Source organism: Meles meles, chromosome 6, assembly GCF_922984935.1.
Source record: "Meles meles chromosome 6, mMelMel3.1 paternal haplotype, whole genome shotgun sequence".
Lineage (NCBI taxonomy): Eukaryota > Metazoa > Chordata > Mammalia > Carnivora > Mustelidae > Meles > Meles meles.
The window spans coordinates 74948524-74965091 of record NC_060071.1 but is presented as its reverse complement, the minus strand read 5'-3'; the positions used below and the strand labels follow the sequence as shown (position 1 = coordinate 74965091).

At 39.2% G+C, this 16568-nt stretch overlaps 1 protein-coding gene across 7 annotated transcripts in view; it reads left to right on the top strand.

The window, feature by feature from the left end:
- Nucleotides 1-16568, top strand: part of MYO5A (myosin VA) — a 191385-nt gene that overhangs the window by 104893 nt on the left and 69924 nt on the right. For all 7 annotated transcript variants that reach the window (XM_046008078.1, XM_046008077.1, XM_046008074.1 and 4 more), the window contains exons 10-15: nucleotides 1734-1999; nucleotides 2749-2830; nucleotides 6988-7128; nucleotides 9406-9531; nucleotides 10719-10802; nucleotides 15403-15564. In XM_046008078.1, the coding sequence (XP_045864034.1) occupies nucleotides 1734-1999; nucleotides 2749-2830; nucleotides 6988-7128; nucleotides 9406-9531; nucleotides 10719-10802; nucleotides 15403-15564 (861 nt within the window). The remainder of the gene's footprint in view (nucleotides 1-1733; nucleotides 2000-2748; nucleotides 2831-6987; nucleotides 7129-9405; nucleotides 9532-10718; nucleotides 10803-15402; nucleotides 15565-16568) is intronic.

Sequence of the window (16568 nt, the reverse complement as noted above, 5' to 3'; positions counted from 1 at the left end):
AACTAGAGTACTAAATAACAACTGGATAACTGGTTTAGGAATTCAGCTGGATACTTTTGAAATAAGCGTCCCCAAAACATAAAGGTACAGAAAGTTTGAAAATAAAAGGTTTAGAGAAGACACATCATAATAACTAAAAAAACCCTGGCAGAGCGTGTATCGATACTTGACAAAATAGTTTGGGACCAAAGCAATACTAAAGGTAAATAGAGTACTATGTAATAATAGAGGTTTTATTCATCAGAAAGATGTAACGCTTTTGAACTTTCATGTACTTAATGGCATAGACTTAACATATATAAAGCAAAAATCAACAGAAACCAAAAGAAGAAATAGTTCTATCGTAGTGAGAGATTATTGACTTTGCTCAGATAAAGAGAAGAAGTAAATGAAGAAGTCTAAAAATCAGTAACGTTACAGAAGATTTGAACAAAAAATTTACAGCCGTGATCTAATAGTATGGTCATGTCGTTCAAATAGAATATGTTTAGAAAGTACTAATGTCAAATCATACATATTTATATGAATGAAATTAGCTGTTTATTTAAGGGACATATAGCATGCTTTTGGTAATGATGCTAATTTGTATCTGAAGTGACCACTCGGGAGGAGGGGAGGTAAAGGAAGGAAGGGACTGCTTCAGTGGGAAGGTGAGGATGCCAAGACACCCAGGTTCTAATGACAACAGTGACATACATTGGCCATGTGATGTTTGATAAGCTATCTTCTTGGATTTCACTCAAAGATAGCGATGTTCATCCTGCTTATTCCCCAGGAATGTCATCAGAGTCAACTGAAACATGTGAGTGAAGATGTTCACAAATGCAGTGCACTTGTGTAGATTAAACTAAACAAGGTTTTATTGAATGTCTACTCAAATCAAGGCCTATGGAAGACCTTGTAGGGGATAGAGATATATAAGTCATTAAAGAGATTCTAATCTGAGAAGTCCTATGAATAGCTCTCAAGTTATCTGTCTTAAACCCTTCAGTGACTTCCCTTTGCTCTCAGGATAAAGAGCAGCCATGGTATAGACTCTGCCTGTCTCTCTGGCTTCATCTCATATATTTTCTCCCTCACTCGGCTTTAGTCCCTCATACTATAGTTTTCTCCCACCACAGGACTTGTGTACCAGCTATGCCCTCAGCTTGAAGACCCTTTCTTTTCCCTTTCACTGAGTTAATACTTTCCCATTCTTCAAATCTCAACTCTGTTTCTTAAGACAACTGGCACTTGCTTCCTGAGTGGAGCGCAGTCCTTTCACGTGGAATCATAGGATAGCACCCTTGTTCTCTGCAGTAATTTTACATTTTAGGGAGCAGTCGTTTGACTAATATCCATTTCTTCTAGTGACTTTAAGTTCTAGGAAGATGGGGCCATGTCCTGTTTTATTTACTGGCATGTCGTAGGCACTAAGTAAATACTTGTTGACAAGCTGACAGATCTTCTGATCAACTGACTGAATGAAGGTGCCCAAACAGATACAAACAAATACAGTGAAGAGAAAGGAAGATGTAGCATGTGAAACCAGCCCTAGAAGAGATCGTAAAATGCTGTCTAGATGCTAGTCTAATGGATGACTAAGATTATTATCACCGATCAGGTTGAAGTGATCTGTGTGTTCATTATAACAAAGAAATTGCTGGGTTTTATTTGTTACTTCTTTGTGTTCTTTTAGTAAATTCTTATTTGATTGATTTGATCATAGAAAATAACCCACTCTCTTTTATCAGCCCAAGCACGAACCTCTCAGCATCTTCTCTGACCTTATGGGCGTAGACTATGAGGAGATGTGTCACTGGCTCTGCCATCGAAAACTGGTTACCGCCACAGAGACATACATCAAGCCCATCTCTAAGCTGCAGGCCACGAATGCCCGTGATGCTTTGGCCAAGCACATTTATGCCAAGCTCTTTAGCTGGATCGTAGATCATGTCAATCAGGCCCTCCATTCTGCTGTCAAACAGCACTCTTTTATTGGAGTGCTAGACATATATGGGTAAGTGTATTTGGCTTAATGGCCTGCCACAGAGCATTTCTTTCTAGAGATTATTTCATTTGCTAGTTTGCCTTCTCTGGGTGCCCTCCTTTAAAGATTTTATTTATTTGAAAGAGAGAGAGTGAGAGAGAACATGAGCAGGGGGAGGGGCAGAGGGAGAAGCAGACTCCCAGGTGAGCAGGGAGCCCAGTGCAGGACTCTATCCCAGCGCTCTGGGATCATGACCTGAGCTGAAAGCAGATGCTTAACTGACTGAACCACCCAGACGCCCCTCTGGGTACCCTCATTTAGCTGTTAATATAGTTCTATACATTTGTGCTTTTTGATGCCTAATTTTTAAAATTATCTTATAAAGTTTTTCAAAAGAACCTATGAGATCTCTATTCTTAGTTCCCTTGTATGTGAATATAGACCCTGAATCTATTGACAAGAGCAGTAGCTTTATCATAATTACGATTGTTCCCACCTGGGGATGAATTAGCCCTCAAAAACTCATATTGTTGAACATTGCTGCATGCTGGAGCCTTCAAAAAAAATCTCTCTGCTACATGGCTGATGCCTATCTGTTGGGTGTAGGTTCTATGTTACTGACTTATAAACCTTTATCTTCACTGATGTGGGAAATTTCAGAATGTTTCAGAATGTTGGGAAATTTCCCATTTCTTTCTTTCTAATGGGCACATTTTGAATATTTTGAAAAGCTGTTTGTTTCTTTTTCTCCTCTTAACATACTGTTTTTCATTTTACAGATTTGAAACATTTGAGATAAATAGTTTTGAACAGTTTTGCATAAATTATGCAAATGAAAAACTACAGCAACAATTCAATATGGTAAGAATTTTCTTTCTTAACTAATATTCTACTATAAATTCTCTTGAATTCCTGCTCAGTGTTTCAAGTCTGGTTTCTGAAATGAGACTGTAAATTGCAATTATTATGTGGGATTTAGAACAACTGAGCTGCTGAGGAACTTATGATCAATAAATGAGTGCAGTGTTAGAGAAATGTGTATGGCCCAGGTTACAACCTGAGAATAGTAAAAATTGGGTCAAAATAAATTGAGTGATGGAAACAGGAAGTGTGTTAGGTGGTAACATAGGCAGTTTGAAGTTTTGAGCCCAGGATATCCTTCAGTGTGTTGTTCCCATGGAGTGAAGACTATCATAACTCCTACTTGCTGTATCCTCAAGATGCCAGTGTGGAAAATCAGCACACACTATTTTCTACATATTTTTTTACATATTTTCAACAATCTGAGACATCTACCACAACAATGGCAATGGGAAATATTTTGAGAATGGCTCTTGTCCAGTTGTATCAAATATCATCAAGTGTTATCACAGTATTGGGGAATTTAAAGGTGTTTAAAAATGAGGGGCAGTAGATTGTAATAGTGAAGATCACAGACCTCCAAAGTAAACTGCTTGGGTTGGAATCCCATTCTGCTTTGAGTACTCATGGGACCTTGGGCAGGTTAATTGACCCTCCTGGGCCCTAGACTCCTCATCTGTATAAAGGGGATAATGATAGTACCTACTGCATATGGTTGCATAGATTGAATGAGTTAGAATATGTAAAGTTATCAACATGGGCCAGGCACAGTTCTAAGTGCAGGATTAGGGATGGTTATTAGTACTGATGAAAGAAATTGTTAAAAGTGAGTTGCCCAAAAAGCAAAACAAAAAAACAAAGAAGTCCCTCATAAGAGTTGAAGATGGAAGAGCTGAAGGACAGGAAAAGAGCCCTTAGTATCCTCATTTTATAAAAAGAGAGGACAAGAGGCATGGTCTCTAGTTAATGAACAAAAAATAGAAGTTTAAAGGTATTGTTTTAAGTTACAGAGTTAGTAAAAATCGAAAGAAGAACTAAAAATAGTAATATTGGGAGGACAGGGGACAGGCAGTAGAGAGGTGGTATATATGAATTTGACCACATTTGCCTCTTCAAGAAATCAGTAGATGATATTTACAATGAATACATAAGAAAATAGTAGACAAACATATCCTTTAGAAGTAAGTATCAGAAGAAATAACTAAGGAAGTTAAAAATGGCTTCCTCCAGAGAGTGAGACTGGATTAAAGGGTGGGACAAGGGATTGTTGCTTGTCATCATCAAACCTTTAGACTGTTTGATTTTTTTAAAATATTGTGTATACTCTGATGAAAATTTAGACCATCTTTATTTATCAAGTTAAGCTGCTTAGCACAGTGAAATAATGCAAAGGTGATCTTCAAGCCTTAAGCTTATGACTGTTTCCGTAAGAATGTTATTGGTGTCCTTTTCATCTTTGCTTAAGAAACATTAATAAAAACCTGTCAGAGACTAAACTGAGCATTATCTTTTCTCAAGGTTTTACTGAGTTTCTTAATACTTTAATCAGAGCCACAGCCTCTGCTCTTTCCTAGTATATTTTGGCACAAGATGACTGTAAATGTAAGGAACCAACACTGGCCTCACTAGGGACTGGCTCATTTGTCTATTTGCATGTGTGTTTCTGACTCTCGTTTCTCTTTCTCTTTCCCTCTGTTGCTGTCAATCTGTTTCTCCTCTCTCTCTCTCTCTCTCTCACACACACACACACACACACACACACACACACTCACACACTATGCTGCATCTTAGCTTCTCTCTGCACAGCTGCTCCACTCCCTCTTACTATCAGATGACTTCTTCTTCCCTTCTCTTCTGTGTATATTTTCTCAGGGTTTCTGCTTCCTCAGTCACTCCAAGCTCCCTCTGAACCCAGCAGTGGTTGGATTGCCCCTCTCATCCTTTTTCTTTTTCTCCTTTTTTTTTTCCCCTGGAGAGAGAGGGAGATGGTGGGGGGGGGGGGCAGAAGGAGTGAGAGAGGGAGAGAGAGAGAGAGAGGATCCCAAGCAGGCTCCATGCCCTGCATGGAGCCTGACACAGGGCTTGATCCCAAAACCCAGAGATCATGACCTGAGCTGCAGTCAAGAGTTAGATGCTTAACTGACTGAGCCACCCAGGCACTCCTTTCCTCTCATCCTCTTAACTTGCCTTTTCCCCATTCATTTTGAATCAGCTTTAGCTTGAACTGTTGATTGCCCATTTCTAAATTCTTATACCCGACAAAGAGAATCTGATTAACTTCATTCATTTTTCCACCAGAGATCTCTAGCAGTTGACCAGCTGTGACTAGGAACATAGGGTTTCACGGTAAAGAACCTGGTTGTTTTGGGCCATCCTTGGCAGAGATTATGAGTGGGGCAGTGGGCATGAGAAACACGGTGATTGGCATATTTAGAGATCGCAGGCATTGCATATTGACTAAGGATTTTTTGCCATGTTGAACCTCATGCCCATGTTGTCTTTTTGACAACTGAGTACCCAAGATTTTTGAGGCCTCATGGACTTTTCCAAGCTAGGCATAGAAATGTGTATAAGAAACAAGATCTATTTAAAATCTGGAGCAGTGTTTCTGTTCTCAATGTGGAGACTGCATATAAATTATTGAATTAAAAAAAGAACAGAGCTCATTGCTTTGGAAAATATTGGTGCCATCCGTCAGGGCATCCTGCTAACACATGGTGTCCCATTTGCCTTCTCATTCATCATAAGAGCAAAGAAATTTACTTTCTGATCAACATGACATAAATATTCACATGGGTGACCACTTTTTTTTTAATTATTGAAGCTTATTGCAACTGGTAAATGCTACATATGAGCCAAGAGGGACATTATAATAAAGGCAGAATAAAGTAAGAAAGTTATAAGTACACAAGGAGCATGTGTTTCAGAAATCTTGGTGACACCCAAGTTTCACGGGGATTAAGGGCCTAGAAAATATGTGTTGTCTGGTCAAAGCCACAAGAGGCTATCCTTTCCAGAAAAAGGATCAAAATGTCTGAGAGAAGAAGGGACACAAAAGAGATTAAAGAAAGCAGAAATCCCCAAGAACAATGAGTAGAGGTCATTAATGTCTTATAGACACTACGAAGTTATGGATTGCTGTATTGGTTGGGCAGCAAGAACGGTATTGGGGATTGGATTGCCCTTCCATCTAGACTAAACATCCATTCATCTGCAGAGCTCCTATCACAGAGCCTGTCCTCAGAGAAGCCTTCCCTCACTACCCTGTATCCAAACTAGATAAGGACTCTTGTTCTCATAGCTTACATTATTTTCCTTTGTAACATTACTATAGTTTATGATTCCTTTTGGTTACTTGATTTCTGTCTGTTTTTCCCACTAAGTTTCCAAACTCCCTGAGGGAAGAACCCACATCTATTTTGTTAATGGTGTGCAGTGACTGGCACATAGTAGATGGTCGATAACATATTTTTGCTTAAATGAGTGACTGGAGATGAGAAGCAATGTGGAGGATGGTGGTTGAAGCATTTAGCAGAAGGAGCAGTGGATTGGTCCTTACTGCGGCTGCTTGCAGCATTGGATGTAGAATTCATAGAATTGAGCTGTAGATTCCCTGACTGTGGAAAATGATGGACGCAGACACAAAACACTGTTACCTAACTCTGAGGCATGTGAATTTCAACATCACTGTCCCTTAGGAGAATTAATTTGCTGTGCTGCAAGCATCACCCGGCATGGTTCAGTATTCTAGGGGGCATCTGCTCTGCATAGTTCAAGGCATTGTTAGCAGCACTGTGCAATAATTTGAGGCCAAAAAGTATATTGTACAGTGTTGGTTGTATACATATTAAAAAAAAGAAATAGAAAAGACTGCTACATTGTCAGCTGTTTTAACACACCCACACACATAGATTTACTTGTTTACCAAGAATCCTGTGTAGCTGAGGTTTTGCTATCTGTGGCTTTTATTTGCTTCTTATATCACTCTCTGTGTGTAAAACATGTTTCTCCCACAAGATTATTATTGCTGGAAGCCATGGACTATCTCATATTATGTTCATATCCTCTTAGAGTGTTTTCTATAAATGTCATTTCTTGACTAACATTACTTGTAATGATACAGTAATGCCAGTTTTGTTTTTTCTTTTTCATTTTAGCATGTCTTCAAATTAGAACAGGAAGAATATATGAAGGAACAAATTCCCTGGACACTCATAGATTTTTATGATAATCAGCCTTGCATTAATCTTATAGAATCTAAACTGGGCATTCTAGATTTGCTGGATGAAGAATGCAAGGTAAATATGATTTTCTGACATACCTAGTCTATCAAGAGACATGTCAAGGTCAGAGGTAAGTGGGTTTAAGCACAGATTCATTGGTATATATGAGGTGCCAGTGTGGCCACAAATAAGAGGTCACCCTACTTGCATTCTGAAGGGTCACTAGACCCAAAGGCTTCTACGTACAATCAAAACTGGGATAATTTGGGAGCACCTGGGTGGCTCAGTTTGTTGAGTGGCCGACTCTTGATTTTAGCTCAGGTCATGATTTTGGCATCCTGGGTTTGAGCCCTGCATTGGGACTCTGTGCTCTGCAGGGAGTCTGCTTGAGATTTTCTCTCCTTTTCCCTTTGCCCCTCTCCCCACTTGCACTCTCACTCTCTCTAAAATACATAAATAAATCTTTTTTAAAATCTTGAAAAAAAAACCTTGGAGAATTTCCTTTCTCTTTTCAGCTGCTTCTCAGTTATGTAAAAAATTGACATTAGACACAACTGCTTACCAGTTTGGTACTCTTTTGTTCAGTGATATGACATATTTAAAGAAATGCAAGAAATTGTACAAAAGATATTTTAAATAATAGTCTTAAATATCTGTGATTTTAAAATTGACTGCTTGTTCTTTATTTTTGATAAATATGGTAGAAAGGGAGTTTTAGTTTTATTATTTGAAGACCCAGCGTGCTGGGAAAATAATGGATCTCTGGCTTTACTGCTGAGTGATCTTAGACAAATAACATATCCTTTCTCTCTCTCTCTTTTTTTTAAAGATTTTATTTATTTATTTGACAGATAGAGATCACAAGTAGGCAGAGAGAGAGAGAGAAAGGGGGAAGCAGGCTCCCCGCTGAGCAGAGAGCCCTATATGGGGCTTGATCCCAGGACCCTGGGATCATGACCTGAACTGAAGGCAGAGGCTTAACCCACTGAACCATCCAGGTGCCCCAACAAATCCTTTCTCTTAACTCCTCTTTAGTTTGAAAGCCATAAATTACAACTTACCATGTATTGATCCTCCTAAGTATCAGATTTCCTACATTAAGAATGAGTATGATCCTCAGTTTCACTTGAAATTAAATAAAATGGATATCAAACCAAAAATGGGATACTGCATTTTACCTATCAGACAGGGAAGTTGTTTTGTCTTTTAAGGTTTTATTTATGTATTTTGAGAGAGAGAGAGAGAATGCATGTGAGCTGGGGGAGGGGCAGAGGGAGAGAGAGAGAATCTCAAGTAGACTCCCCACTGAGCAGGAACCCCAACACAGGGCTCAATCCTAGGACTACTGAGATCATGACCTGAGCCAAAATCAGGAGTCAGACGCTTAGCCCATTGAGCCACCCAGGTGCTCCAGATAGGTGAGTTTAAATTTGATAATACCATTCATTGATGGTAGGATGTGAGTAAATACAACATATTTTTGAAGGAATTTGACAATATTTTGCAAAATTATAAAATTTTAGACCCAACAGTGGGTCCAAAATTACCTTTGGGCCCAACAGTGGAATTGCTGGAATTCACCCTATGAATATACTTGGAAAAGTATCCAGCATATATATGTAAAAGAAGCAATTGTGTCCGTTTTTATAATAACAAAAAATGAGTAACAACCTAATGGCCATAAATACAAGAACGCTATTATTAAGAAGAAAAATGCAGAGTTTATAGAATGATTCTATTTGTGTGCATGCTGTTAGACAGAAAGATAAAATTGGTGGAAATGATAAAAAGAAATTACTCTTCATTTTAAACCTTTATGAATTATGGAAATATTTCACTCTGTGCATATGTTACCTTTATTTAACAAATTTTTTAAAATACCTGATATGGAGCACCTGGCAAGCTTAGTCGCTAGAGCATGTGACTCTTGATCTCAGGGGGGTCATGAGTTCAGACTCCACATTAGGCATATAGCTTACCTAAAATTAAAAAAAAAACCATGAAATCATAATAGTTCATGTTTTATTTGTGAGGCTCTTGTTGTTTTAAAAGCTGATAGAATATTTATTTGATGATTCCTGGTATAGGCAGATTGAGTTGCCCAAAGATTGGGCTGAGTCACCCATGAAAATGTCTCAGCCGTTGCTTTCCTATGGTAATTGATTTTCATCATCTAACAGAGTAATGTGGAAGGCATGAGTTCATATTGAATATAAAAGTTGTTAGAAAAGCCAAAAAATGGTCTCTTGGTTGATAACTCAGAATATTCATATGTAATAATATTATAACAATATTCTCCTTATTTTGTTTTTGCTGTTTTTTTTTTCCTTTTCTTTTCCACCCTGAATGTAGATGCCCAAAGGCACAGATGACACTTGGGCCCAAAAATTGTACAACACACATTTGAACAAATGTGCACTCTTTGAAAAGCCCCGTCTATCAAACAAAGCTTTCATCATCCAACATTTTGCTGACAAAGTAAGGAAGCTTTATTATCTTTTTTCTTTTTGAATATTTAAGTTCAAAGAGGAAAAAAAATCAATAAGTCTAGAGATATCATTTTTATCTTTGCTGAAACTTGCATTCTTTAGTGTCTTATAGGAAAAGTGTTTTTCAGTGTTGCTTGGGTGGTTTTCTCTCCCTTTCCATTCCTATAAATGGAATTATATTATGAAATAAATATAAGCCTACAATCCTCTATAATTCTGAAATCCAAGAAACTCTGAAAAATAAAAAGTCTTTTCATAATTCATTTTATGTCTAGACCTGATCTCTGACTTGAAGTAACGTGAGGTTATGTATAGTCTTTATTTATCTCAGTTAGGCTGGATATTAACATATTTCAGTGTAGAAATGTTAATGTGTTTGATTATAGGTTGCTGCTTCAGACTGCTGAAAGCCTTAGAGGGATCAGAATAGAGACTGTGATTGAGTCAGTGGGTTCCTGCTAACAGGGCATGTGGACCTGCTGCTTCATGAGTTTAGTAGTGTGCTCAGAAAATCAGGAGCGATGAGACTAATTTACATTTAAAGGAGATGTGGGTAGGGTTAGGGGGTAAGCTTCCTGGGGTCTCCTTCAGGAATTGAGGGTCTTCTAAGTCTTCTTAGTCCTAGCTGGAAACCTAGGAATGTCTTTAGGTTACCTAAGGGCTGGGCTTTGTGTTATAACCTGGGGAGCAACTTGAGTAGTAGATGCCTAAAGTCACTGGAGTTTTGGAAGCAGGAACAGTCTGTTCTTGAGTAGTTCCCTTTACCAAATCGTACAGTGTTTACCCAGTTGTCTCCCAAGAGAACTACCTCTCCAGGATTGTGATCTCAGCCACAAGAAGGTCCAGTGGCTTAGCTATGAAGGAGCTCTCTTGCGCCAGCATGAGTGAGAAGAGTCAACTTCTTATGAGTCTGCCTACCTGTGAATTGGGAGGATCTTTAAAACCATAACTAGTTAGCACTACCACTGTTCCCTAGGAAAAGCACTACTTCAGGAGTTTTACTCTAAAGTTAACATACTTCTTCCCAAGAATGGTACTGGTTTCTTAGACTAAAACTGATAACCAGTTTGCTGAGAACCAGTCATATAGCCTGAACCTAATAAATGTTTTTGTGGTTGATGATTATAATCTGTTCAAAAAAAAATCTGTTAAGAAGATTTTTGCATGTGTTTCCAGGTGGAATACCAGTGTGAAGGCTTTCTGGAAAAGAATAAAGACACTGTTTTTGAAGAACAAATTAAAGTTCTGAAATCCAGCAAGGTAACAATGTATAGGCTTTCTGCAATCAGGATATATTCAATGGTGTTAATTACTTAAGCATTAGTTTTTTGTTTTTTTAAACAGTTTTTTAACAATAGTGATTTTTCTAACAAAATCAGCTTTACTGTTAGTTTTTAATTTATCAAATAAATAATAGTGTGTGTCGGGTTTCTCTTCAGATAGTATAAATCTTTTGCCTTTTAAATGCCTTACAAATGTTAACTCATGTAATTTTTATAATGAGGTGATAAAATCATTACTCCCATTTTACAGATGAGGGAACTGAAGCACAGAGATTTCATAGCTAATGTGTTTTTTTTTTTTTTAAAGATTTTACTTATTTATTTGACAGACAGAGATCACAAGTAGGCAGAGAGGCAGGCAGAGAGAGAGGAAGGGAAGTAGGCTCCCCGCTAAGCAGAGAGCCTGATGGGGGGCTCGATCCCAGGACCCTGGGATCACGGACCCAAGCTGAAGGCAGAGGATTAACCCACTGAGCCACCCAGGCGCCCCATAGCTAATGTGTTTTTAAGCAAAACTAAAACACAGGCTGTCTGGCTCAGAGTCTGCTCTTAACCACTATGCAGTGTTGTCGTTCAGGTTTTGTTTTTTGTTGTTGTTTAGATTTTATTTTTTTATATGACTGAGAGAGACACGGCAAGAAAAGGAACACAAGCAGGGGGAGTGGGAGAGAGAGAAAGGGAACACAAGCAGGGGGAGTGGGAGAGGGAGAACCAGGCTCCCCGTGGAGCAGGGAGCCTGACTTGGGGCTTGATCCCAGGACCCTGAGATCATGACCTGAGCCCAAGGCAGATGCTTAACAACTAAGCCACCCAGGCTCCCCTGTTGTCTTTCAGTTTTGTGTGAAATTATTGTCTGCACAGTGGTTCTAGACTCTATTGTGCCTTTGTGAGAGATTATGAAAGAAAATAGGTTTTTTACTACATCATTTTATTGTGTATGTATGTATTATGTATTTTTAAGGAATCATTTATTTATTTTAGAAAGAGAGAGAGCACTAGTGGGTTTGGGGGCAGAAAGAGAGAGAGAGAGAGAGAGAGACAAGCAGACTCCCCAATGAGTGGGGAGCATGACTCAGGGCTCCATCCCAGGACCCTTAGATCATGACTGGAGCTGAAATCAAGAGTCAGATGATCAACCTACTGAGCCAACAGGCACCCTGCTGTATCATTTTAAAGGGATGCACTGGGAACATGGTCTTATGCACTCAAAATAATTGAAAGTAAACTTAGTTTAGCAAAATGAATATTTAAATATTCGTTAAAAAATAAATTATTCATGTGAGTCTTTTAGACTACTGACCAGCACTTTTGTTTCCTTCATTTATTCTAAGAGATCCTTTTTAAATTCTGAGGGAATATTCCATAAACATTTTAAAATTTAAATTCAATTAGCATATAATGTATTATGGATTTCAGAGGTACAGGCCTATGATTCATCAATCTTATATAGCACCCACTGCTCATTACATCACATGCCCTACTTAATGTCCATCACCCAGCCACCCCTTCCCTCCATCCCACTGCCCTCCAGCAACCTTCATTTTGTTTCCTATGTTTAAGAGTCTCTTATGGTTTATCTCTGTCTCTGGTTTCATCTTGCTTTATTTTTTCCTCTCTTTCTCTATGATCTTCTGCCTGCTTCTTAAATTCCACATATCAGTGAGACCATTTGATAATTGTCTTTCTCTGATTGACTTATTTCACTTAGCATAATACCCTGTAATTCCATCCATGTCATTGCAAATGGCGTGATTTTATTTTTTTGATGACTGAATAATATTCCATTGTGTATGTATAGATATATATATGTGTATACACCTACACACACACACGTATCTTTCTTATCCATTCATCTGTCGATGGACATCTGGGCTCTTTCCATAGTTTGGCTATTGTGGACATTGCTGCTATAAACATTGGGGTGCATGTGCCCACTACATTTGTATCTTTGGGGCAGATATCCAGTAGTGTAATTGCTGGGTTGTAAGGTAGCCTATTTTTTTTTTTAAGATTTTATTTATTTACTTGACAGACAGAGATCACAAGTAGACAGAGAAGTAGGCAGAGAGAGAGGAAGGGAAGCAGGCTCCTGCTGAGCAGAGAGCCCGATGCGGGGCTCGATCCCAAGACCCTGAGATCATGACCTGAGCTGAAGGCAGAGGTTTAACCCACTGAGCCACACAGGCGTCCCAAGGTAGCCTATTTTCAACTTATTGAGGAACTCCATACTGTTTTCCAGAGTGTCTGCACTAGCTTGCATTCCCACCAACAGTGTAGGAGGGTTCCCCTTTCTCCACATCCTTCCCAACTCCTGTTGCTTCCAGACTTGTTAATTTTAGCCATTCTGACTGGTGTGAGGTGATATCTCACTGTGTTTTTGATTTGTATTTCCCTGATGCCAAGTGATATTGAGCATTTTTCATGCATCTGTTGGCCAAGACTAAGTTCTAGTTTTAACCCTCGGAAAAATAATGACTCTATGTGTCTGTAAAAAAGTCAGTTTTTCACTTATACTCATAAGCACTGGGCATTAATGCTTTATAGCTTATAGGACTGATGTATAAGAGAAAATTCTCTCACAGTGGCAATCGCTGAGTACTATTCAGGTACATTTCAAATCGTTCTATTTATGAATAGTGATGAAAACCATAAAATTCTAATGTCACTACTCTGCCTAGGTAATTTAGATTAGTATATGTGCTGCCGAAGCGAGCACGGTAATTTAGATTAAATGGAACATTCACAGGTTCTTATTGCCCAGGTACCCGTAATCATTCATGTTTTTCTTCTGACTAACTTTTCTGATTGGCTGGTGGGTCCTTAATTATCAGAAGGTACCGATGGGTTCTGAGGAGTCATTGGGAGTAATTGCAGTGTATGTAGCTTTGTTGTAGCTGGAGCTGGAGGATGGAGCACGATACATATACCTTGGGTTTTCATATCAAATCTATTACAGACTCTTATTTTTCCTGTTTGGAATGCAGCTTTAACATTGTAATACAAGATAGTGGTGCAACATGTTTTCCTCTTTATAGCCAACCCTTTAAAAGGGATGAAGAGATTCATTTGTGTAGCAAGCAACCATTATTGGTATGTTTTATATAACAATTTATTTTATACAGTGTGAGTTATTTCCTAAATTACCCTTATGATTAAATACACATTAAGAGCAAATGAAATTCTCTGATTTTGTTCTTTAATGGAAGAACTCTCCTAAGAAAATTATTTCTTCTGGAGATATTCTGAAATTATTAGACAAATAATTGGTTGTTGCTATTGTAATTTGAAGGGTTTATTTAGTGTGGAATGTGTGACTATTGTAAAGATATATGCATATATCATGGTGTTCCTGTAGGTTAGTTTGAAATCTCTTTCATGCCATAAAATGTCTCCCTTCCATACTAACTAATACCATCTATCCACTTGTTAAATGCCAGATCTTATAATAATCTTTCATAGTGCAAACCTGGTACAACACAAAATTAATTGCAGAAATTATGCAATCAAGTTATTAATCCCTTGAAAACAAATATAAAAGGTTATAGGACAAGGGCAGGGTTCTTAATTTTTTCCTTGTAACTCTGTTGTTTTCCAAAACATTAACTCTGTTAATGTTTTCCTTATAATTCTGTGTTGTTGATTGTATTGGAGAACTAGTTCGTCATAGCCTTCTTGCCACGATTTTCAATGAGTTTGTTTAGTTGGTACTCACCATTTGAGTTAGTAGGTAGACAAATGAAGGATGATAGAACATTTTGTGGAACTGAAGTAATTAGATAGGACTTCCAATTAGAATTTTGCTCATAAAATAATTATAGTTCAAGGCCAGCAATATGTTGATAGTGGCCATTTTCTGTAGATTAGGATTTCAAGAGTTAAGGGAGTAGTTTTGACTTTGTTTCCCCCAAACATGGTCATAGAACCACTGCATTTTTTCCTCCTGTATTTTTGTTGCATTGGTATCACCTTCCTCTCATGTCTTTGTTTCCTTTTTTTTTTTTAAGATTTTATTTATTTATTTGACAGACAGAGATCACAAGTAGGCAGAGAGGCAAGGCAGAGAGAGAGGAGGAAGCAGGCTCCCCGTGGAGCAGAGAGCCCGATGCGAGACTCGATCTCAGCACCCTGGGATCATGACCTGAGCTGAAGGCAGAGGCTTTAACCCACTGAGCCACCCAGGTGCCCCATGTCTTTGTTTCCTAACGTAGATATTGATTGTTTCTGGAATGAGACTTTGAAAGGGGTTACCCTATGAAGGGAAGCCCGATGGATTCCAAGTCTTCTGTGAAGGTTTACACTTGAGTTTATTTATTTATTTATTTTTAAAGATTTTAATGATTTGACAGAGAGAAACAGCAAGAGAGAGAGAACACCAGCAGGGGAAGCGGGAGAGGGAGAGGCAGGCTCCCCACCGAGCAGCAAGTAGAGAGCCTGATGTGGGGCTTAGTCCCAGGACCTGAGGATCATTACCTGAACCGAAGGCAGATGCTTAATGACTGAGCCACACATGAGTTTATTAATCAACCTACACTTGAGTTTATTTAAAGTATAATTATCTTTTATTGTTTCTGGCTCAGTTTAAGATGCTACCAGAATTATTTCAAGATGATGAAAAGGCCATCAGTCCAACGTCAGCCACCTCATCAGGACGCACACCCCTCACCCGCACTCCAGCAAAGCCCACCAAAGGCAGACCCGGCCAGACAGCCAAAGAGCATAAGAAAACAGTGGGGCACCAGGTGAGTTCAGGGAACTGCCGTTGCAGTTCTCCTTCCCCTCAAGCTCAGTTGAAGCCCCAGGTTTTCCTCTGTCAGCCCCCCATGTGGGGTCCTCAGGTGGGGAGAGGTTAGAGCTCTCACTATGAGAATATGTAACACCATTCCCTACTGTTCCTCTCCACCCAGCTTTAGACCCATGACTCTGCTTAAGCCTTTCCCAAAATAATTTCCTCTAGGTCTTGATTCTTGTAGTACATATCCTCCCTGGCCGACCACTGCTGCCCTTGGTTTGTCTTCTGGTTGTTTCCTCTCTGGATTTGTACAGAGCAACAGCTCCCTCAGTGCTGGAGCAGAGCCCTCTCCTTCCTTTGAAGTCCTCGGCTCTGTGTGCCTTGGGAAATACTGCACTTACGTGTAGTGCCTGAACAAGGCCGGGGGTTCGGGACGAGAAGCCAGTCAGAGGGGGAACCCTGTGCCCAGGTGAAATAGGAAGCAGGGCCTGACACAGGTACAGAGCCTCTAGGCTTGACCTTGTGTCCCTGATGGTAGCCCCATGCTGGCTGTCCTCTCCCATCCTCCTGCTCATTCCCTGTGCTCTTGGAAGTCACCTGCTACTTTTTTGGTCTCTTGTGGCAGAATTCCCAGTGTGCATGATAAGTGGACTTAATATTCTTCAAGTAAGGTTATATTTTTAGTCAAAATTTTGAGTTCACAACAGGAAGCTACAGGAGCCTATGTTAAAGGAGGGGGGTGAGCTCTGATGTAAATAATGGACTTTGGGGAACTGTGATTTGTCAGAGCAGGTTCACCAGTATTAACAAATGTGCCACTGTGTTGGGGGTACTGATAATGGGGAGTTGGTGCCTGCAAGGGGGCAGGGGCTTATGGAAAAATCTTTCTTCAGTTAATGTTGCTGTGAACCTAAAACAGCTCTAAGAAGATAAGTTTGTGGAAAGGGGTGGCTGGGAAAAGTGGTGGGAGGAGAACAAATGTATATTTAGTAGAATAAGCATACAAATGGCAGA